Source organism: Brassica napus, chromosome C2, assembly GCF_020379485.1.
Source record: "Brassica napus cultivar Da-Ae chromosome C2, Da-Ae, whole genome shotgun sequence".
Classification (NCBI taxonomy): domain Eukaryota; kingdom Viridiplantae; phylum Streptophyta; class Magnoliopsida; order Brassicales; family Brassicaceae; genus Brassica; species Brassica napus.
Window position 1 is genome coordinate 26,040,643 of NC_063445.1, and position 18,272 is coordinate 26,058,914.

Below are 18,272 nucleotides of genomic sequence, written 5' to 3' on the forward strand. Positions count from 1 at the left end.
ACCCTTCTGAATCAATCCCAAATTAAGCCATCTTCATCTTCAACTTCTTCAATAAGAACCGCTTCACCCATAAGCCGATTGACCGGTAACAACAACGGCAAAGTCTGACTTGCGAGAAGAAGTATCGATGCATATCCTCTGATGAAGACCCACCAACTGAAGCTGGTCGGAATCTCAATGATGCTTTTGAAAGAGAAATATAGTCACACAAACTCCAAATTAAATCGGAACCCTTATTTATTCAATATGAAATCGGAAACACCATAGAAACCTTGAAGATGTACTCGATTCAAGATTGAAGAACACATCAAAATTTGCCTAGCGATATATATAATCCGAAAACGGAAGTAGAAAGTTGACCCGAAGATCGAATATATACAACAAAAAGCAAAAAGTCGATGGTGACCGTCGACGGAGCCGCTGCCGGCCACCGGACGGGAAAACTGATCGGAAGTTCTAAGTTTAGAAAGAAATTAGAGGAAAAGAAAACTTAACTCATAGTTTAAAACTAACTTGATCCGCGCATGTTTTTGTTTTTCTTTTTTTATAAATAAATATTTATTTTGTATACAGTAATATATAAGTTTAAAATACATCTCTACACATAATAATTTTATACTATATATTGGGTAATTTATTTTATTTTGTTTTTTTGACCCCTCATTCCTCCTTAATTATCCTTTTGAAAGATAAATAAAGATATTATGGTTTTGATTTTTATATTTTTGATTTTGTTTGTTTAGAAATACTACAAAAATGATTGGGGTATAAGATAACTAAATTAATACATACGTATGAATATATTAATTTGTGTAATTGGTTTGAATTTTATAGATAAAACCCTGAATTGTTATGGTTTACATCAATGATGGTATGCTTAGTATTTGAATGTGAGAAATACGTAATATCCATATGATAGTTATGACAAATTGATTTTCTTAAATAATTATTGCCATGATTTTTGGTTAAAATTAGATTTAGCAAAATACACTAATTAAATAGAAAAAGATAAAGAATCATAAAAGATAGGTTATTAATTATTTTAATTGCATTAATTAAACTGAAAAAACAAAGGAAACTTAAATTTTGAATCATTAAATATATCAATGGCATGAAAGTGTCAATAATTTGTAAAACTACGGGATAATTTTATTTGTAATTCTATTTTAAGAATATAGATATAAACATAAATTTAGAAACCCGAACAACAGTTAAAACCGCTTGTTTCGGAAAAACACTAATAAAATTAAGGTTATCTCCGATCTAACAGTAAAACTCTATTTTAATATAGTTTCACATTAAAATTTTACCAATTCAAAATTAAAATTATACTATTTTATGTGAATGAATAATATTACAGTAAAGTTTTATGTGATATTATTCATCACACTAAATAATATTTTTATTGGTAAAATATTAAATAAACTAATAAATAATAAATGAATCTAAGCAGTAAATTAGATATTTACGAAAAATATCATATAGAGAAATATTTTATTAAAGTATATATATTATTATATATTAAAATAGTAAATATTTTAAATAAAATAATTAATTAGAATTTGTTTTGATGTAATATAATAATATAATCATTACTGTTTATATTTTAAAAATTAAATAATAATTATTAGTTATATTATAAACTTTAAATAACAACAAAATTTTATATTTTAATAATTTAAAATATTAATGTGAAATTTGGTGTTGCGGTTGGAAAATAATATATTTTAGTGTATACACTAAAACATTATTGTTGGTTAGAAATGCCCTAACAAAGCATATATATTAAGAAGACTCTAACAAAGCATATATATATAATATATGTAACCCATTTAGCTCTTTTTTATGTATAAAGTCACTACTCCCAATTATATTTTTCCAGCTGATCTCTGGATTTTTTTTCTTTGAAACTGGGATCTAGGAGTGGGCAAAAAAATTGAACCGAGTCAAACCGAACCAACCGAACCGAAACCGATTCAAACCGAACCAAAGTCTAATTCAAACCATTCAGTTGAAGATTTCTCCTACCCGAATGGTTCGGTTTAAAACTGAACCAAACTGAGAAACCGGTGTGTTTTTATAATTATTTAAATTAAAAATATTAGTAATACAAATATACTAAAATTCTAATACCAAACCACGTATTTTCCATTTTTCATTCATTAACATATATTCTTCTCACCTAATTTGCCAACATCAAAATATTTGATTTAAAAAAAAAAGTCTGTATTTTTCTATTCTTATATATGTAAACGTGGATGTTAAATCTAAACCTAAAACCTAAAGCAATTTTTATTTTAAAAAAAAATCATTCTCCACAGCGTCACATGGAAGATGATTCATTGCAGGTTTTTTAATAATGATATAAGAGATATTATTAACGATGTTGTTTTTTTTATTTAGTTAACTTTCGTTTTTTTTTAATTTTTATATACTTTTGTGACTTTTTAAAAGTTTTTTGTTTCAGTTTTATATTGAATTTAGTTCACATAGTTTATGTTTACATAATTTATGTTTTAAAACATAATTTCTCTTAAAACAATTAGGGGAATTTGCCAAATATGACTCACAACTTGATTTTAAACACAAACGTATACCCAAACTTGAATCAAATGCAAAACTAACCTAAAATCCTTGTGAAATTATAGCCAGCCCCTTGTGACCAAACAAAAAAAACAGAAACCATTTTTACAAATATAGCCCGAGTAAGTCGTCTGAGTCGTCTGAGATGCTAGAAGTCTTATAGACGACTTCAAAGTAAGTCTTCTCGTGTAGCTGATCTTAAAAATATTTTATAAATTTTTGTTAAAAATATTTTGATAAGCGAAAAATTAAAATCATGTAACTATAAACAGTTTTAAGTGATAAATTAAAATATAACAAAACTGAATTGTTTTCAACATAGATGAGTGTAGGTAGTGAATCATGGTATTCTTTGGTCTAGGGTTTGGCAACATATGTTGTAGTATTGTAAGTATTCTTAGGGTTAGATTTTGGTAAGCTTGAATATTTTTTCGAAAAATTAAATTTACCTGTAAGTGTTTATTTTTGTGTATAGGAAACAGTTTTGAAGTTTAATTTGATTTTATGAAGTGTTTAGTTAGTTAATTTAGTTTAAGGGTTACGTTTAGGGTCTGGTGAATAGTTTTTGCTGGACTTCTTCGTCCATACCGGACCAAATCCTTTATTTTATCAATGTACTTTTAAACCTAACCGGATCATTTACCGGACATATAAATACCATTTTTTCACTTTTTCACAACTTTCCAAAACCCTAGCGCCGTTTCTCTCCAGAGGCGATTACGAATGCGATTACGCCCTGATTTCTCACCGGTTCCTTTGTTTCAGATCTGAAACCCGTCTCGTTGAACTCCGCCGCCGGTAAATTATTTCTCTTGTCTTAAGGCGTTTAGCCGCCGTAAAAACCCAAAAATTGTAGTCTTGATTCTTCTTTTCCCGTTGATTTTTGCAGATCTGTAACCGTTGGAGACCATATCTTCTCCGACTGTAAGTCATCCATCTTTTAAAGAAACAGCTTTTGTATTTATTCAGAAAGACTACTCAGACGACTTCCTTGAAGTCTTCCATAGTCTAAGACTTCGTAAAAGACTTCCTGGAAGTCTTCCAGAGTGTAAGACTTCGTAGAAGACTTCTTAGAAGTCTTCCAGACGACCTAAGTCTTCGTTGGAAGTCTTTTAGAGTGTAAGACTTTGTAGAAGACTTCCTGGAAGTCGTCTCAGTAGTCTTCTCACTAAAATTTACATGCAATTTACATGCAAGTCTTCTTAGTAGTCTTATGTGTTTGAGATGCTTGTTTTTGATTGTTTTACAGGCCATAAAATGGATTTACCATCACTCCCGCAGAGGATATATACATTAGGGGAAGAGCCCCCTGCACATAAGAGCATTTCGTATCACACTGATGACACGAATTTATTTAATGCTCTAAGGCGAGCTCTAAACGATGACGAATATGAGGAGCTGAAGGAGTCGAAGTTGGGAGTGTTCATCAAGTTCAAGGAGATGAATTTTGGTTGGGCTTCAAGGCTGGTTCATTATATGCTCGGTTTCCAGCTTAACATCAAGAAGAAGTATGAGCTCTGGAGTCTCGTTGGTCCACAACCAGTGAGGTTTTCACTGTTGGAGTTTGAACACATCACTGGTCTGAACTGCGATTACATCGAGGACCTGGAAAATCCAAGGGTTGAGGAAACGAAGGAGATGGCTGCTTTCTGGGAAATGATGGGTGTTGATGTCGATGCTGGGCCAAGTACTGGACATATAAAAGTAGCATTTGGGAGATGCGAGGAGTGGTCTCGGGAAGATCGCATGCGGCTCGGATACCTTGCCATCTTCACGGATTCATTGAAGGGAGAAAGTACTCAACCGCTACACGGGCTAGTCTTGCAAGGCTAGTGATGGATTTAGAAAGATTTGAGAATTATCATTGGGGGAGAGTGGCGTTTAAGGTGCTGATGGAGTCTTTGAAGGGTGTAAATTTGGAATCAAATTCATACACTGTTGATGGGTTTGTTCAAGTTCTCCAGGTGTGGGCGTACTTTGCTCTGCCAGAATTTGGTGCTAATTATGAGCATTCCCTACCAAACAGACCGTCTCCGCTGATGTTGGCTTACGATGGTGGCAAAGGACGCATATTTTTTAAAGAGGTCATTAGCAGACATGTATTTAAACTTCACTCCCTAAGACTTCACAGAAGACTTTAAAGCAAGTCGTCTGGTAAGTCATCCAGAGAAGACCTCGCAGAAGACTTAAAGTTATGTCGTTTGGGCGACTTAACTTTAAGTCTTCTGCGAAGTCTTCTCTGGATGACTTACCAGACGACTTACTTTAAAGTCTTTTATGAAGTCTTTTATGGATGATTTCAGTCTTTGCTATCTGAGTTGATATCTATATCTTTTTTTTTTTGCAGACTAGCGTGATCAACTTCGTCCAGAAGGACTTTGCTGAGATGTTTCCACGATGGGACTTTGCGGAGAACATAATCAAAGTCATGTTTAATACGAAAGCTAATTGGAACTGGACCATGAATTGCTGGGAAGTCACCGGTACTAAACCGAGAGTGAAGAAGGAAGAGAGTGCAGCGGAGACAGAGAGTGGTGTGAAGGAGGAAAGTGCAGTACCTCGGAAGAAAGCTCGTAAAGCGGCTTCTGTTGAGGCTTGGAAAGTGCCTTCTGTTGAGGCTAGTAAAGTGCCTTCTGCTGAGGCACGTGCAGAGGCTCGTTCAGAGGCTTCTACGTGTGTTGGTGGGATGACCAAGGAGCAGATTGAAAAAAGCTTCAAGGGCATAGCTGATGTCATGAGGGATGGGTTTGGGATGTGCCTTAGGGAGATCAAGTTGTTGAGGGATAGGTTAAAAGCTGTGGAGAAGAAGGTGGAATCACCAAAAAAGGGACTGCATCTAATGAACTTCAAATGACAACTTCAAATCCGGAAAAGCGTGGGCACGAATCCGGGGTTAGTACCAAAACCTCTCCCAAAATCACAGAGAAGAGATTGACTAGAAAAAGTGCTAGGAATTAAGAATGATGTGCTTTGTTTCTTGTATGTCGGAACATGTGTGTTTGTTTCTAGTGTGCTTGGATCATTTGCTTATGTATGGATTTTGTTTCATCCTTTGAATTGGATATTTGGTTAATATTTTATAAACACATTTTGTACATCGAAATTGCAGAGTGAGAGTGTGAATGGGGCGAAAGCAGGACAAAATGGGGGGAAAGCAGGACAGAATGACCCCCAAGAACCGAGTTCCTCGAAAGACCTGAGTGTTGTGATAGCAAATGAGCCTCTAGAACATAGTGGTGAACCTAGAGTTCTTGTATTGGACAACGAAGTACCCACTGATTCAGATTTACAGAAGGGGGAAATTAGAAGGTAGAGAAAGAGGAATGCTGCTATGGCACATGTCCGTGGAAAGAGTGAGCGAGCAAGGAAACTTGCTGCCTCACAGCAAACTCCTTTTCAGGGAAACAACACTGCCAAAGTGATCATTCCAAACAAAAGGGTTGGCCAAGGCTATGATCCTTTTGCACCCTATGACAAGAAGATGTCGAAGGTGATCACTGACTAGGTGAAACTTGATCAGTAAGTGAGAATGTCCCATAATAGCTTCCTTTAGTATACAAAATATCCTGCTTATCTACATTTTGTGTTTGCAGTTATTTTAAAACACCTATGGACAAAAAACCACGTAGACGTCCAAGTCGGTTTTATTTCACCCTCTGAACCCCCTTAGAATGGCTGAACGACGGAGTAAGTCTCCTGCTATGTCTTCTAGTTTCCCCCTTACCAGTAGTTATGTCTTCTCTAGAAGACTTAACAGACGACTTACCAGTTAGTCTTCTGTTAAGTATTCTAAAGAAGACTTATCAGACGACTTACGCTTAAGTCGTTTGTTAAGTCTTCTCTAGAAGACTTAACAGAAGACTTACTAGACGACTTAACAGAAGACTTTACTTGAATTGTTTTATATGCAGCATATGGATGCTTTTATTAATGTACTGAGGCAACAGTACCGAGATAATCCACATCATTTCAGGAGCGAGAGACTGTGCTTTTTTTATCATGTATTTTTTCGGCAGTGGTCCCATAAGTACCCGGAATTTAAGAACGACAAGGGCGACATCAACGGCTTACGAAGAAGACTCCCAGGTGGGGCGTAGAATTATCATGCAGGCATGGTACCAACATTTTGCCAATCTATGAAGGTTGGGGGTTGGATGTGGATGATATTTATGCGCCAGTGAACTTCAGGAACGAGCATTGGATTGCTATTTGGATATCGATCTCTAAGAGGCACATAGTCGTCTGGGACAGCATTTTAACACATATTAAAGCTGCAGACCTCGATGTGCTCATGGAGCCTTTTGTCAACATGGTCCCTTATCTGCTTGTTGAGTGCGCTGGCTCTGACAAGAACGTGTCAAACACACACTGGAGCCATACACATATGTGAGAGTTACCGTTGGAGTACCTCAGTGCCGAGCTGGTGATTGTGGCGTGTGGGCTCTGAAGTACAACGAATGCCATGCTCTTTGGAATGTCATTTCCTCCAGAGTTTTGTAACAAGAACGCGAAGGCTATAAGGGAGAAGATGGCGTTGGCTATATTTCAGGAGACTCCTGAAGGCCTTGCAAAAGAGAACGAAGACAATGATGAGAACATGGGAACTTATGACGAGCAAGGTTAATGGTGTTTTATTTGTACTTGAACTTGTGGGATGAAATGTGCTTTTGTATGACATGAAGGTGATGTTTTAGGAATGTGATGTTTTTGTAACAGGGTCAGGATAGGATGTAGTTTTTTTGTAACCTATCCTCGTACCAAACTATCATTTCGTAGGAAATTAGTTTGGTACTGTTGTAACCTTTTGGATAATCTAATCTAATGGTGGAGTTGTTGTTTTTTTTAAGTTGCAATTAAATTCATAACACGTAAACCCATAACAGAAGCAGATAAATTGCAATACATAGAAGTTCATAACACAAAGTCATAACAGAAGCAGATAATTTGCAATACAGAGAAGTTCATAACACAAAGTCATAACATATACGAAGATGGATAGTCTTCTGGACGACTAACGAAAAGGTCATCCAGGAGTTAAGTATTTTGGACGACTAACGAGAAGTTCGTCCAGGAGTTACGTCTTCTGGACGACTAACGAGAAGGTCGTCCAGGAGTTAAGTCTTCTGGACGACTAACGAGAGGGTCGTCCACGTCAGTTCTTACAATGTGGACGCGTATGGCCAGTTTCTTTGCAGACCGAGCACCTATAAACCTTGTGTTGCTTCCGGGGCGTGCGTCCTCTCATCCTAGATAGCTCCAACCAACCACAAAATTCCAACAGTCATCTTTCAACAACCATTCTCCATACACTGCATGTAACTGACGATCCATCTGAAAAAAACAAAACAAAACACATTAGCAAACATAGAAAATGCAAGCTCATTAAACATTGAGGCAGACGACATCCACGGGGGTCGTCTAGTAGACTTCTAGAGAGGTCGTCCTTTTAGGTCATTTGCAATTAAAATTTTGCACAGGACGACTTCCAAAGAAGTCGTCTCTACAGCAGACTTCTTTGGAAGTCTTCATTTGTAAATATTGGCATATTTTTGTTTACCCCATGGAAGTCGTCTAGGGTAAACAGATTAGTTTTGCAATTGACCGGACTATGTCAGAAATTTGACTTTCCCTGGACGACTTACTTGGAAGTCGTCCGGTAGAAAACCAAAAATTCAATATTTTATTATAACGAGACGACTTCCATGTAAGTCGTCTCACGTTAGTTTTGCAATTAGAAAATAAAACAAAAAATATTATTTTTTGTAGACGACTTACACGAAATTCGTCCGACAGACGACTTACATGGAAATCGTCCAAGATAAGCAAGGTTCCAAGTAAGTCGTCCAGGGAAAGTCAAATTTTGACACATCCGGTCAATTGCAAAACTAATCTGTTTATCTCAGACGACTTCCACAGAAGTCGTCTAGGTGCATTAAGAGCTTCAAATTGGTTGTTCATGGTGGTTTGTGTATTGATGGCAATGACAATCTTGTTAATACTTGAAGAAGATGAGGTTGAGAGAGTAAAAAGCCCATTTTCGAAAAGAAAAAAAAATTAAAGGCATTTTCATGAATAATTTGAACTTGTGGGGTGAATAAGGAAAATGAAAATTCCAAAAAAAATCATTGGTTAGTTTTGTGGTTGATTTTGAGTTTTGCATCACTTTTGCAAAAAGCCAAAAAAAATTAAACTAAGAAGAACCTAATTAAACTGATTCAAAAAACAAACCAAACCGAACCGAATATAAACCGAATCGAACATAAACTGAACCAAACTAACTATGATTTGTTTTAGTTGGAAAAATACTAGAACCAAACCGAACCCAAACCGAACCGAACCCGAACCGAATCGAGAAAATAACCGAAGTGCCACCCTTGGGATCTCTGGATTTTTTTTCTTTTTAGTTTATTGACTTTTTACTAAGTTATGCATAGTTTATTTAGAAAAAAATTAAAATGTATTCTGAAAATTTAAAAAAATTAAAAGGTACCTTATTTTGGTTTGTTTGTTTTTTTTTTTTGCTAAAAGGGTACATTATTTTGTTGTCAATAATAAAATCGTATTTTACAGCATATGAACGGAATACGATATCTGTTCAGGCAATCATATGCAGGTGGGGTAAAAGGCATCGGTCTCTGCGTTAAACGAATGATTTATATAATTACGTTATAACTTTTTTTTGAAAATTAATTACTTATATAAGTTATATTTTTCTTTTTTTTTCTAACTTTATGCTATTATATTAATGACGAGATCTAATTTCTGTATTAGTATATAGAATATATGTCCATGTGTACGGTTTTAATTTGTTACTAGATTTTGATCAGCGCCCCTACGCGAATGCATTTTAAAAAAAAATATGATGTTATTTGTTTTTTATGCCACCATTTAGGGTTGAGCAAAAAACTCGAATTCGAAGAATCGAACCGATCCCAATCCGAATAAGTAGTACCAAATCCGAACTGAAATTGATTAAATATCCTAATTATTCAAAATTTTGGTATTTGAAGAACTGAAACCTAATCTGATCCGAACCGAAGTATTTTGGGTATCCAAAATAGATTTATATACTTATATATATTAATTACTTTTAGATTTAATATATATAAAAAGATGCAGAATATATATGATACTTTAAAGTTCTTTTAAATACTTGAAAATATATACAAATAATCAAACATAAATATCTAAAATAGTTAAAATATACTCAAAACTCTAAAAATACTTAAATAATTATTAATTCTCTATCCAAATATTTAAACCAAACCAATTTAAATTGGTTATCCAAATCCGAACCGAATCCTCAAAGATCTTAACCGAACACGAAATCCCAAACATACCCGGAAACGAACCCGAACGCCCATCCCTAATCACTATTATATATCCTATATGTGTCATCATAGGTTACAAAAATATGTGTTATCATATAATTAATCGTATTTTATACGTACCATTAAATAAGTTTTCTTATAATTAATAATATTTTATACGTACAATCTTATAAATAATCACATATATTATATTTTTAAATTTTAATGTGAAATATAAAAACCATAATTTAAGTTGGTGTTTAAAACTGGGTTTTGTATTGTATTTTTCTTATATATATTGAAAACAGTTTTTAATGGTTATTGGAAAATATGTTTGTAAAAATCAAATTTTGAATATATGTATATTTTTGAATGAATTTTTGATATAAATAAATTTTAAATTATTATTTTCATTTGAATAATGTATATCAAGTAACATAAGTCCATTACTTTTTAATATAATGTAATGAATTTTCAATTTTTTTAATAGTATAAGCCAATTACTTTTTTTTCCTAACTTACTGTTATCTATGTTTCCAAACAACACTATTTTTTTAACTGCTATCTATGTTTACAAACAAAAGCTTAAAGTATTTCTACTTTAATAAGATTTAAAAGATAGACATGTCCATCTCAATGATATGATAGAAAAAAAATCACATGTAGATTTGAATTCATGCAGATAACGTGTAAACAAAACTAGTTCTAAAAATATGCGTAAATAAATCCCTTAATGTTTCGAATACGATTTAAGTTTTGTTGTTTTATAAGAATTTGTTTAGATATTAAGTTAGTCAACTCTAATGAAATTAACTAGTCTGAGGAGTATAGTGGCAAATCCCTTCATTAATTTTTTTTTGAGAAAGGGGTAAATCCGTTCGGGAAAAAAAACTAGTCTGAGGATATAAATACGAGAATATATATCCCCAAGATGGAATGGAAAAAATAAAAAGGCTATCTAAAAGTGAAGCAAAAGTGTTGACCTTTTTACAGACGAGTTCTCATTTTCATCTCTTAAATCTGAAAACATAATAATGTGTTCACTAGTTGTTCATCGATGTTTCAATAAAAATGGGCGTGAATAACATTTTCTTTTTCATATTTGTCACTGTTATAAATACGAAAAACGAATTTTGTGTATATATGTCCATATTGTCTTAACAAAATTTGAACATTTACCAGAAAATATTATTATTTGAACATAACATCGATAGCACAAAGTTCAAACAAAAAAAACATCCATAGCATGGGCAATGTTTTTTTTTGTCATCTGCTGAATTTATTAGAACATTTGAACCATTGTTACAGCACAAAACTGATAAAGAATGCAATCCTTTCAAAACCAAAAGTCGAGAGTTAATAAATTGTACATTTTGAAGACAAAGCCCCATAATGTAGAAGCATACTAACACGTTCGAAATATAAAACCAAACCACATACTGAAATAAAAGAGACCATTTGCAGTGCTTTCGAAAGCGAAGAAGCTGATAATAAACTCCATAGCGATGACAATCAAACACCATTACGATATAGATGCTTGAGCTGACCACAAGAACCACAAACTTAAGAAGACCAAAAACCAACACATGTCACAACTACAAACCCAAAGGGTACACACTCGGCAGAACAATCGCAAGACCAAAGCGAAAACAGAGCCAATAACTACGAACCACACAACTGTCACCATGAACCAGAGACACGAGAGAGCAAGGCACAAGATCGAATCTTGAAACTCCAAGAGGGAAAGACGCCAAAAATGACCAACAGCTCTTACACACGGACACTCGTGTACCCAAGCTCAACCGTCTACAAACAAGAGAATGATCACTTCCTCGCAAGAAAAAAAGCTGTAGATCGAAACCAGTGCTTCATATTGATACTTCAATCCACAACACAATGGAAGAGAAGAAGCATGTAGATGCATCCACAGCAAAATACAATTCAAAGGAAAAATCCCACAAACGAGACCTTAACAAACACCGTCCACCGACACTTTAATAAGAAGAGAAGACACGCAGTAGCAACCAAATTCCAACAAGCTACGACTACCAGAAGAAAAGGGACCAAGAAGACTCCATGCCCGGAATATATAGGCCCGCCATATAATAACCAGTCGATATGGCTCCTGAAACCCGCACCAGACAATAACTAGTAGATAGGAATAAATGAGTCGGAAACTTTTGGCGATTCAAAGCCAAGCTTGACAAGCCAACTGGCCAAATTCAATACAACAAGTAATCTTATATCGGAACCGGCCATGACAACCACCACGAACCAGATTAAATAATCGAACTGTCACCAACCACGCCAAACACACCCGAACACAACACAAATTCAACCAACTCTTAATCCGCGACACAACCCTATAACCACAAATATAACAAAGGAGAAAACAGAGAAGAGCCTCTCCGGTGCCCGGCAAGGAGCCCAACCACCGGAGAAGAGGAGATCTGAGAAACTAAAAAAGTCGAAGGCTTGCGATTGAGTTGAGAGAAAAATATTTTTAGGGCGAACTGTGTGCACAGCATGGGCAATGTTTTGGAAGTAAAATGTGAAAGCTAATTCTTAAATAATTTCAATCATATCACTCACATTCTCACAATCCAACAAACCCAACGTTTCCTTTTTCTGGTTTTTATTCTTTAAAGTCAAAAGACGAAACCTATTTTGTCAGCGTATTAAATTAAAAATATTAAAAATATACGAAAGCTGTTACATTAAACAATAAAATAGATTAAACATTAAATCTATTCTAACGTTGTTATTAAATTTTCTTAATTCTCAGAAAATTACAATAAAACATTTTGATCGAAATTATAATTTTACAATCTAAAACATTACTTTCTATCATACATATGTTTCTATAAATTACATCAAATTATAATATAAACTGAAACTCAATTAATACTCTATGTTAAAAGTGATTTTGAACAAGTTGTTGCATCCTTACATCCAAAACAAATACTAATTAGTTCTATAAAAATAATATCTAAATGTATACACATATTAATAAAAAAAAATTAAATTTGTATCATGCATATTAATTTATAGAAAAACTAAAATTTCATCAGTAATAATTCAGAAATTAATCATTATTTTTAAAATACAATTTAGTATTATCAAATAAAACAAAACAAAATTTACAGAACATAGGAAACTTCTATCAGTGTAAAGCAAAATTTTATCTCTGAACTTTATTTTTGCGAAAACTGAAATAGTAAAATTAGACACGTACATATGTATGATGGCTTTTGTTTTGTTTTGGTAAAAGCATATGTATAAGACTTATTTGCATAACTAGTGTTAGCACGGGCAAGAATCTGTTATATTTGTAATTAATTTATTATAATTGTAAATTTAAATAAATTAGTAATCTTTAATTAAATATATTATAATTATGGATAATATTGAAGTAAATCTGTTGAAACTATTTTACAGAATATCTAAAATTGTTTTTAAAAAAGATATGTTCATATCTTTAATCTCAACCGGGATTTAGAGGCTTTTTACCTTGTGTTAATAATGATAATGGCTGCACATGGGAGGGGAGGGGACGATACTTGCTGAGTCCAGGCTTGAAGATTTCATGAGAATGATTGAACACCATCATCAGGCGTTAAAGGTATATCTTGGCTCTTCCCCACACATTAAGCTACATTATGATTCTAAACGGCATTTCAGCTAACATGTGCTTGCTTCTGTTTGAAAGTCTTGAACTACCTACTTTGGCAACCACACAGACAAGTGGGAGGATGATGGTTCAGTATCAGACACATCAGGCGTGGTCAATTTAGATGCCACAAGGAGTTTCATATCTGATGATGATGATGATGATGATGATGATGATGATGATGATGATATCAATGAAGAGCTGCCTATGCGTTCAGAATATCCATCAGATGAATACTGTCGAGAAGTCCAGTGCATTGTGATTGAGGAAACCGCCAGTCTTTAGCAATAACAACCACAAAGCCGAGAAAGAAGAAACAAAAAACGTTGTAGGCCATAATGAAGATCATGCTAATGACGAAAGGAGTGTAGTCCAAAACGTGAACCACAGAGAGACCATGCCAGATTGTGTCAAGAGAGTCACAAGATTGTGTTACCTGAGTTAGAGTTTGGTTCTAGTAGTGTGTCGAGGAGTGATTCTATGTCTTCTTCTTACGGGAGCAATTCCACTGGCATCCCAACACCATTGGGAGAAGAAGGAGGTATATCTACCTTCCAGACATTCGTTGATGGGCTTAAGGAGATGTATAAGCGTCATCAAGAGGTAACTTCAAAAACATATAAGGGATAATACTAATCGATTTATTTTCTACTTTTTTGTTTTAATTAATTAGGTCTCTAATGCTGAGGCTTCTGGTAAAATGAAAAGGGACCTTGGTGTGGACGGGGACTTTGAGAGAAAGCGGCAAGAGATTATGGTGCTATGGCAAAGCTGTAAAGTCTCTTTGGTGCGTAGAGCATATTTTTACCTGCTCTTCAAAGGAGATGAGGCTGATTCAGTCTACAATGGAGTTGTGCTAAGAAGACTTTTGTTTATTAAAGATCGCTTCTCTCAAAGAAAAAAAACCTCGGATGGAGGAGAAACCTTAACATTGTCTTCAAGGTTAGATACTTTTTTTGGTGTTTTGTATATAGGGTAACAGGAGGTCTTCATTTAAAAAAAAAAAAAGATATACAGAATCATGCAAAAAACATATTTAGAAATAGTACTGGATAATCAAGCATTATAGTAAAAAGTATTATGATACCGAATAGCTGTATTGACATTAAGAAATAAAACTAAACCATAAAACGTAGGTGTTCATATTTACATTGAAATAATAACAGATGGTAAAAAAACATAGTAACCTGAAATTTCCTTGTCAACTGAAAGCAAGATTAGTTTTATAACAATCTGGTTTTAAGATAAAACAAAAACATCAAACGATCTGGTTTAAGCCCTGTTCGTCCCGTGAACGCTGCGGCAGCGGCAGCGATCATAATTATCAAAGGAATGTTGAATTTTTTTTGCCTCCGTAAGTTGCGGCGATCACTTTAATGGTGAGAATAAGAGAAACTATGGGAAATTGTTGATCGCTGAATAAAACGGCGGCATGCTCCGTAATTAAATTGAGCCACCAGCGACATCTTTTGCTCCCCTTCTGTTTTCACCACTGTGATATCTCTCTATTAATTCTCTGTTCTCCGTGTTATTTTTTTGACGCTGCCGCTGCCGCAGCGTTCAGGGAACGAACAGGGCTATAATCTAATTGAATCAAACGAATTCAATGACATATATTTTCAATGACATGTCAAAATTTAAACACATAACACATGAATAATTGTTTAAAAGAAGGATTTAAAGAAGAAGAAAAGAACGTGGGAGTGGTGACGGACGAAGAAGACATGAATATGAAGTTCGATGAGTTATTTTGAAAGATGAAGGAAGAGATTAAGAATGAATCTAGTGGACACATATATAATGTTGACATGAAGCAGAATTAAGCAGCTAGACTTGAGAATTAAGATGTCAGACTTGAGAATTAAGCTGTCAGACTTTATAAGGTTTTATAAGGCTTTATAAGTTTTATAAGCTCGATTTTATTGAAGAGAAGAAGAAGAGAGAAAAAGATATTTTATTATATTGTGTACTGAGGTCACTTGTCTTTAAATACTTGTACCCAGATCCACAATTAAATTAAGGAAACTATTCTCTCCTTCTTTCTCTTACATCTTGATATCTACTTTCTCTCTCTCTATGTTCTTCATGTTCTTCATTCTCCATAGATAAACTCTCAATAATTCTCTCATTCTAACATGGTATCAGAGCATTAAGCTCCTGAAACTCACAAAAGGTTCCGCAAATTTCTTACTTTCCTTCTCAGATTATCTTCAAAATCTGTTGGATACATCCTTTTATCCACTGGTCCAAAGGTCTTTCAAAAGGGAAGAACCTCACCAGAACTCAAGATAGAGGAGTACCTTATTCTCTGGAACTCAAGAAAGCTTCAACCATATCAGGAAAAGCTTCTTCAAAGTCCAGTTTATCTCAAAATCAGTAGGAACAATCTATTGTCCACTGGTCCATATCTCCCCATGAGGGAGAACTCCAACATGGTGTTGTTTCCAGAGTACAAGAAGGCTAAGGAACAACATAAGAACCACAATATGCCAAGAAGAAGTGACTTGAATCAAGCCAGGAATGTAATCAAAGAGTTTGAGCATCCATCGATTCAAGGTCGAACCATGTATTCATCTGTCATTGGTGGTTCAAATGAAGAAGGAACATGGAGAAGTACTGATAGTGCAGCCAACACTGATGGTCCAGCAACCATGAGTGACCTACATTCCCTTATCCAAGCCTTTATCTCATTCAAGAAGGCTGGTACATACTCTCTTGACCCTAAACCTATCATTATAGATTCAGGAGCAAGCCATCACATGATTAGTGATAGAAACTTGATGAGTGATGTCCAGCCTGCCTCAGGGTATGTTCAAATAGCAAATGGTGATAAGATTAAGATAGAAGGGATAGGGAACCTGAGGTTGTTTGATAGGGAATCTACGGCCTTGTATATGCCTCAGTTTACATCAAACTTGCTATCTGTGAGAAAGGCTACTGTTGATCTGAGTTGTCAGGTTGTCTTCAGACCAGATGAGGTTGAATTTCAAGACTTAAAGACAGGCCAAGTGATTGGAAATGGGCACGTTCACAATGAACTATATCATCTTCAGAAGACAGAGATGTCTAGACCATCCACTTCTCAGTGTTTGGCTAGTACATCCAGCGGGGTTGATAGCACACTATGGCATGCTAGGTTGGGACATCCTCATACAAGAGCCCTAAACTTGATGCTTCCAGGTGTGGTCTTCAAGAATGATGATTGTGAAGCTTGCATATTGGGGAAACATTGTAGAACAGTCTTCTCACAGTCTAGCACCATCTATGAAAGATGTTTTGACCTAGTTCACTCTGATGTATGGACTGCTCCATGTGTGTCCAGAGAGAACCACAAATACTTTGTCACCTTCATTGATGAGAAATCCAAATACACTTGGGTGACACTGATTCCGTCTAAGGACAGGGTGTTGGATGCTTTCAAGAATTTCCAGACCTATATCTGCAACCATTTCAATGCCAAGATGAAAATTCTAAGGTCAGATAATGGTGGAGAGTATACAAGTCATGCATTTAAGCAATATCTTGCTCAACATGGGATTACTCACCAGACAAGCTGTCCTTACACTCCTCAACAGAATGGAGTTGCTGAGAGAAAGAACAGACATTTGATGGAAGTAGCAAGATCAATGATGTTCCACACCAATGTTCCAAAAAGATTTGGAGTGATGCTGTGATGTCTGCTACTTATCTGATCAATAGAACTCCAACTAAAGTCCTCAACGACATGTCTCCTTTTGAGGTTCTAAATAAGACCAAACCATCTTTGGACCATTTGCGTGTGTTTGGATGCCTCTGTTTTGTGATGATACCTGGGGAGCTGAGGAACAAGCTTGATGCTAAAAGCTCAAAAGCTATGTTCATTGGTTACTCTCCAACTCAGAAGGGGTATAAGTGCTATGATCCAGAGTCAAGAAGGGTTCTTGTCTCGAGGGATGTGAAGTTTGCAGAATCTAGAGGCTATTATGATGGAAAGAGTTGGGATGAGCTCAAAGATCTTTCTCAATCAGCCTCAGATAGAGCAAATAACCTTAGGGGAGTAATGGAGAGCCTGGGAATCAGTATGCTCTCTTTACCAAGTGTGGAACCTGTCCCTGAAAATTTATCATCTACTGCAGCTGATAGTGTTGAGAGCACTCATCCTAATCATGAGGGGGGCAGTAGAAATATTGAGCAGTCTACACAAGCTCAACCTGAAGAGAGCTCTGCAGCTCATGATCAAGATGAGATGCCATCAGAATCAGATGTTGAGACTCAAGTAGAGGCGCCAAGTGAAGGAAATGAAGCAGAACCTGAGCAGATACAACTTTTGAGAAGGAGTACAAGGATCAGGAAACCCTCACAGTGGATCAACACAGAAGTTTACTCCAATGCTGAAGTTGTAGCTCACCCAATAAGTGCAGTATGCTCCCTTGCTCAATATCCAGAAGATCATCAAGTCTTCATCAGTGAATTGGATCAGGAATACATTCCAAGAACATATGAAGAAGCTATGCAACACAAGGAGTGGAGAGAATCTGTTGGAGATGAGATGAGAGCCATGATCAAGAATGATACATGGTTTGAGACTGAACTTCCAAAAGGAAAGAAGGCAGTGACAAGCCGGCTTCTCTACACTATCAAGTATGGAGCCAATGGAAAACCAGAAAGAAAGAAGACAAGACTGGTTGCAAGGGGATATACTCAAGTGTATGGTGAAGATTATCTAGACA

At 35.3% G+C, this 18,272-nt stretch overlaps 1 protein-coding gene across 1 annotated transcript; it reads left to right on the plus strand.

The window, feature by feature from the left end:
* The first annotated feature begins 4,301 nt into the window (after positions 1-4,301).
* LOC106378160 lies at positions 4,302-5,896 on the plus strand. The gene is made up of 3 exons (XM_048748902.1): positions 4,302-4,682; positions 4,931-5,392; positions 5,693-5,896. The coding sequence occupies exons 1-3, from the start codon at positions 4,302-4,304 to the stop codon at positions 5,894-5,896; spliced, it is 1,047 nt and encodes a 348-aa protein (XP_048604859.1).
* The last annotated feature ends 12,376 nt before the right edge of the window (positions 5,897-18,272 follow it).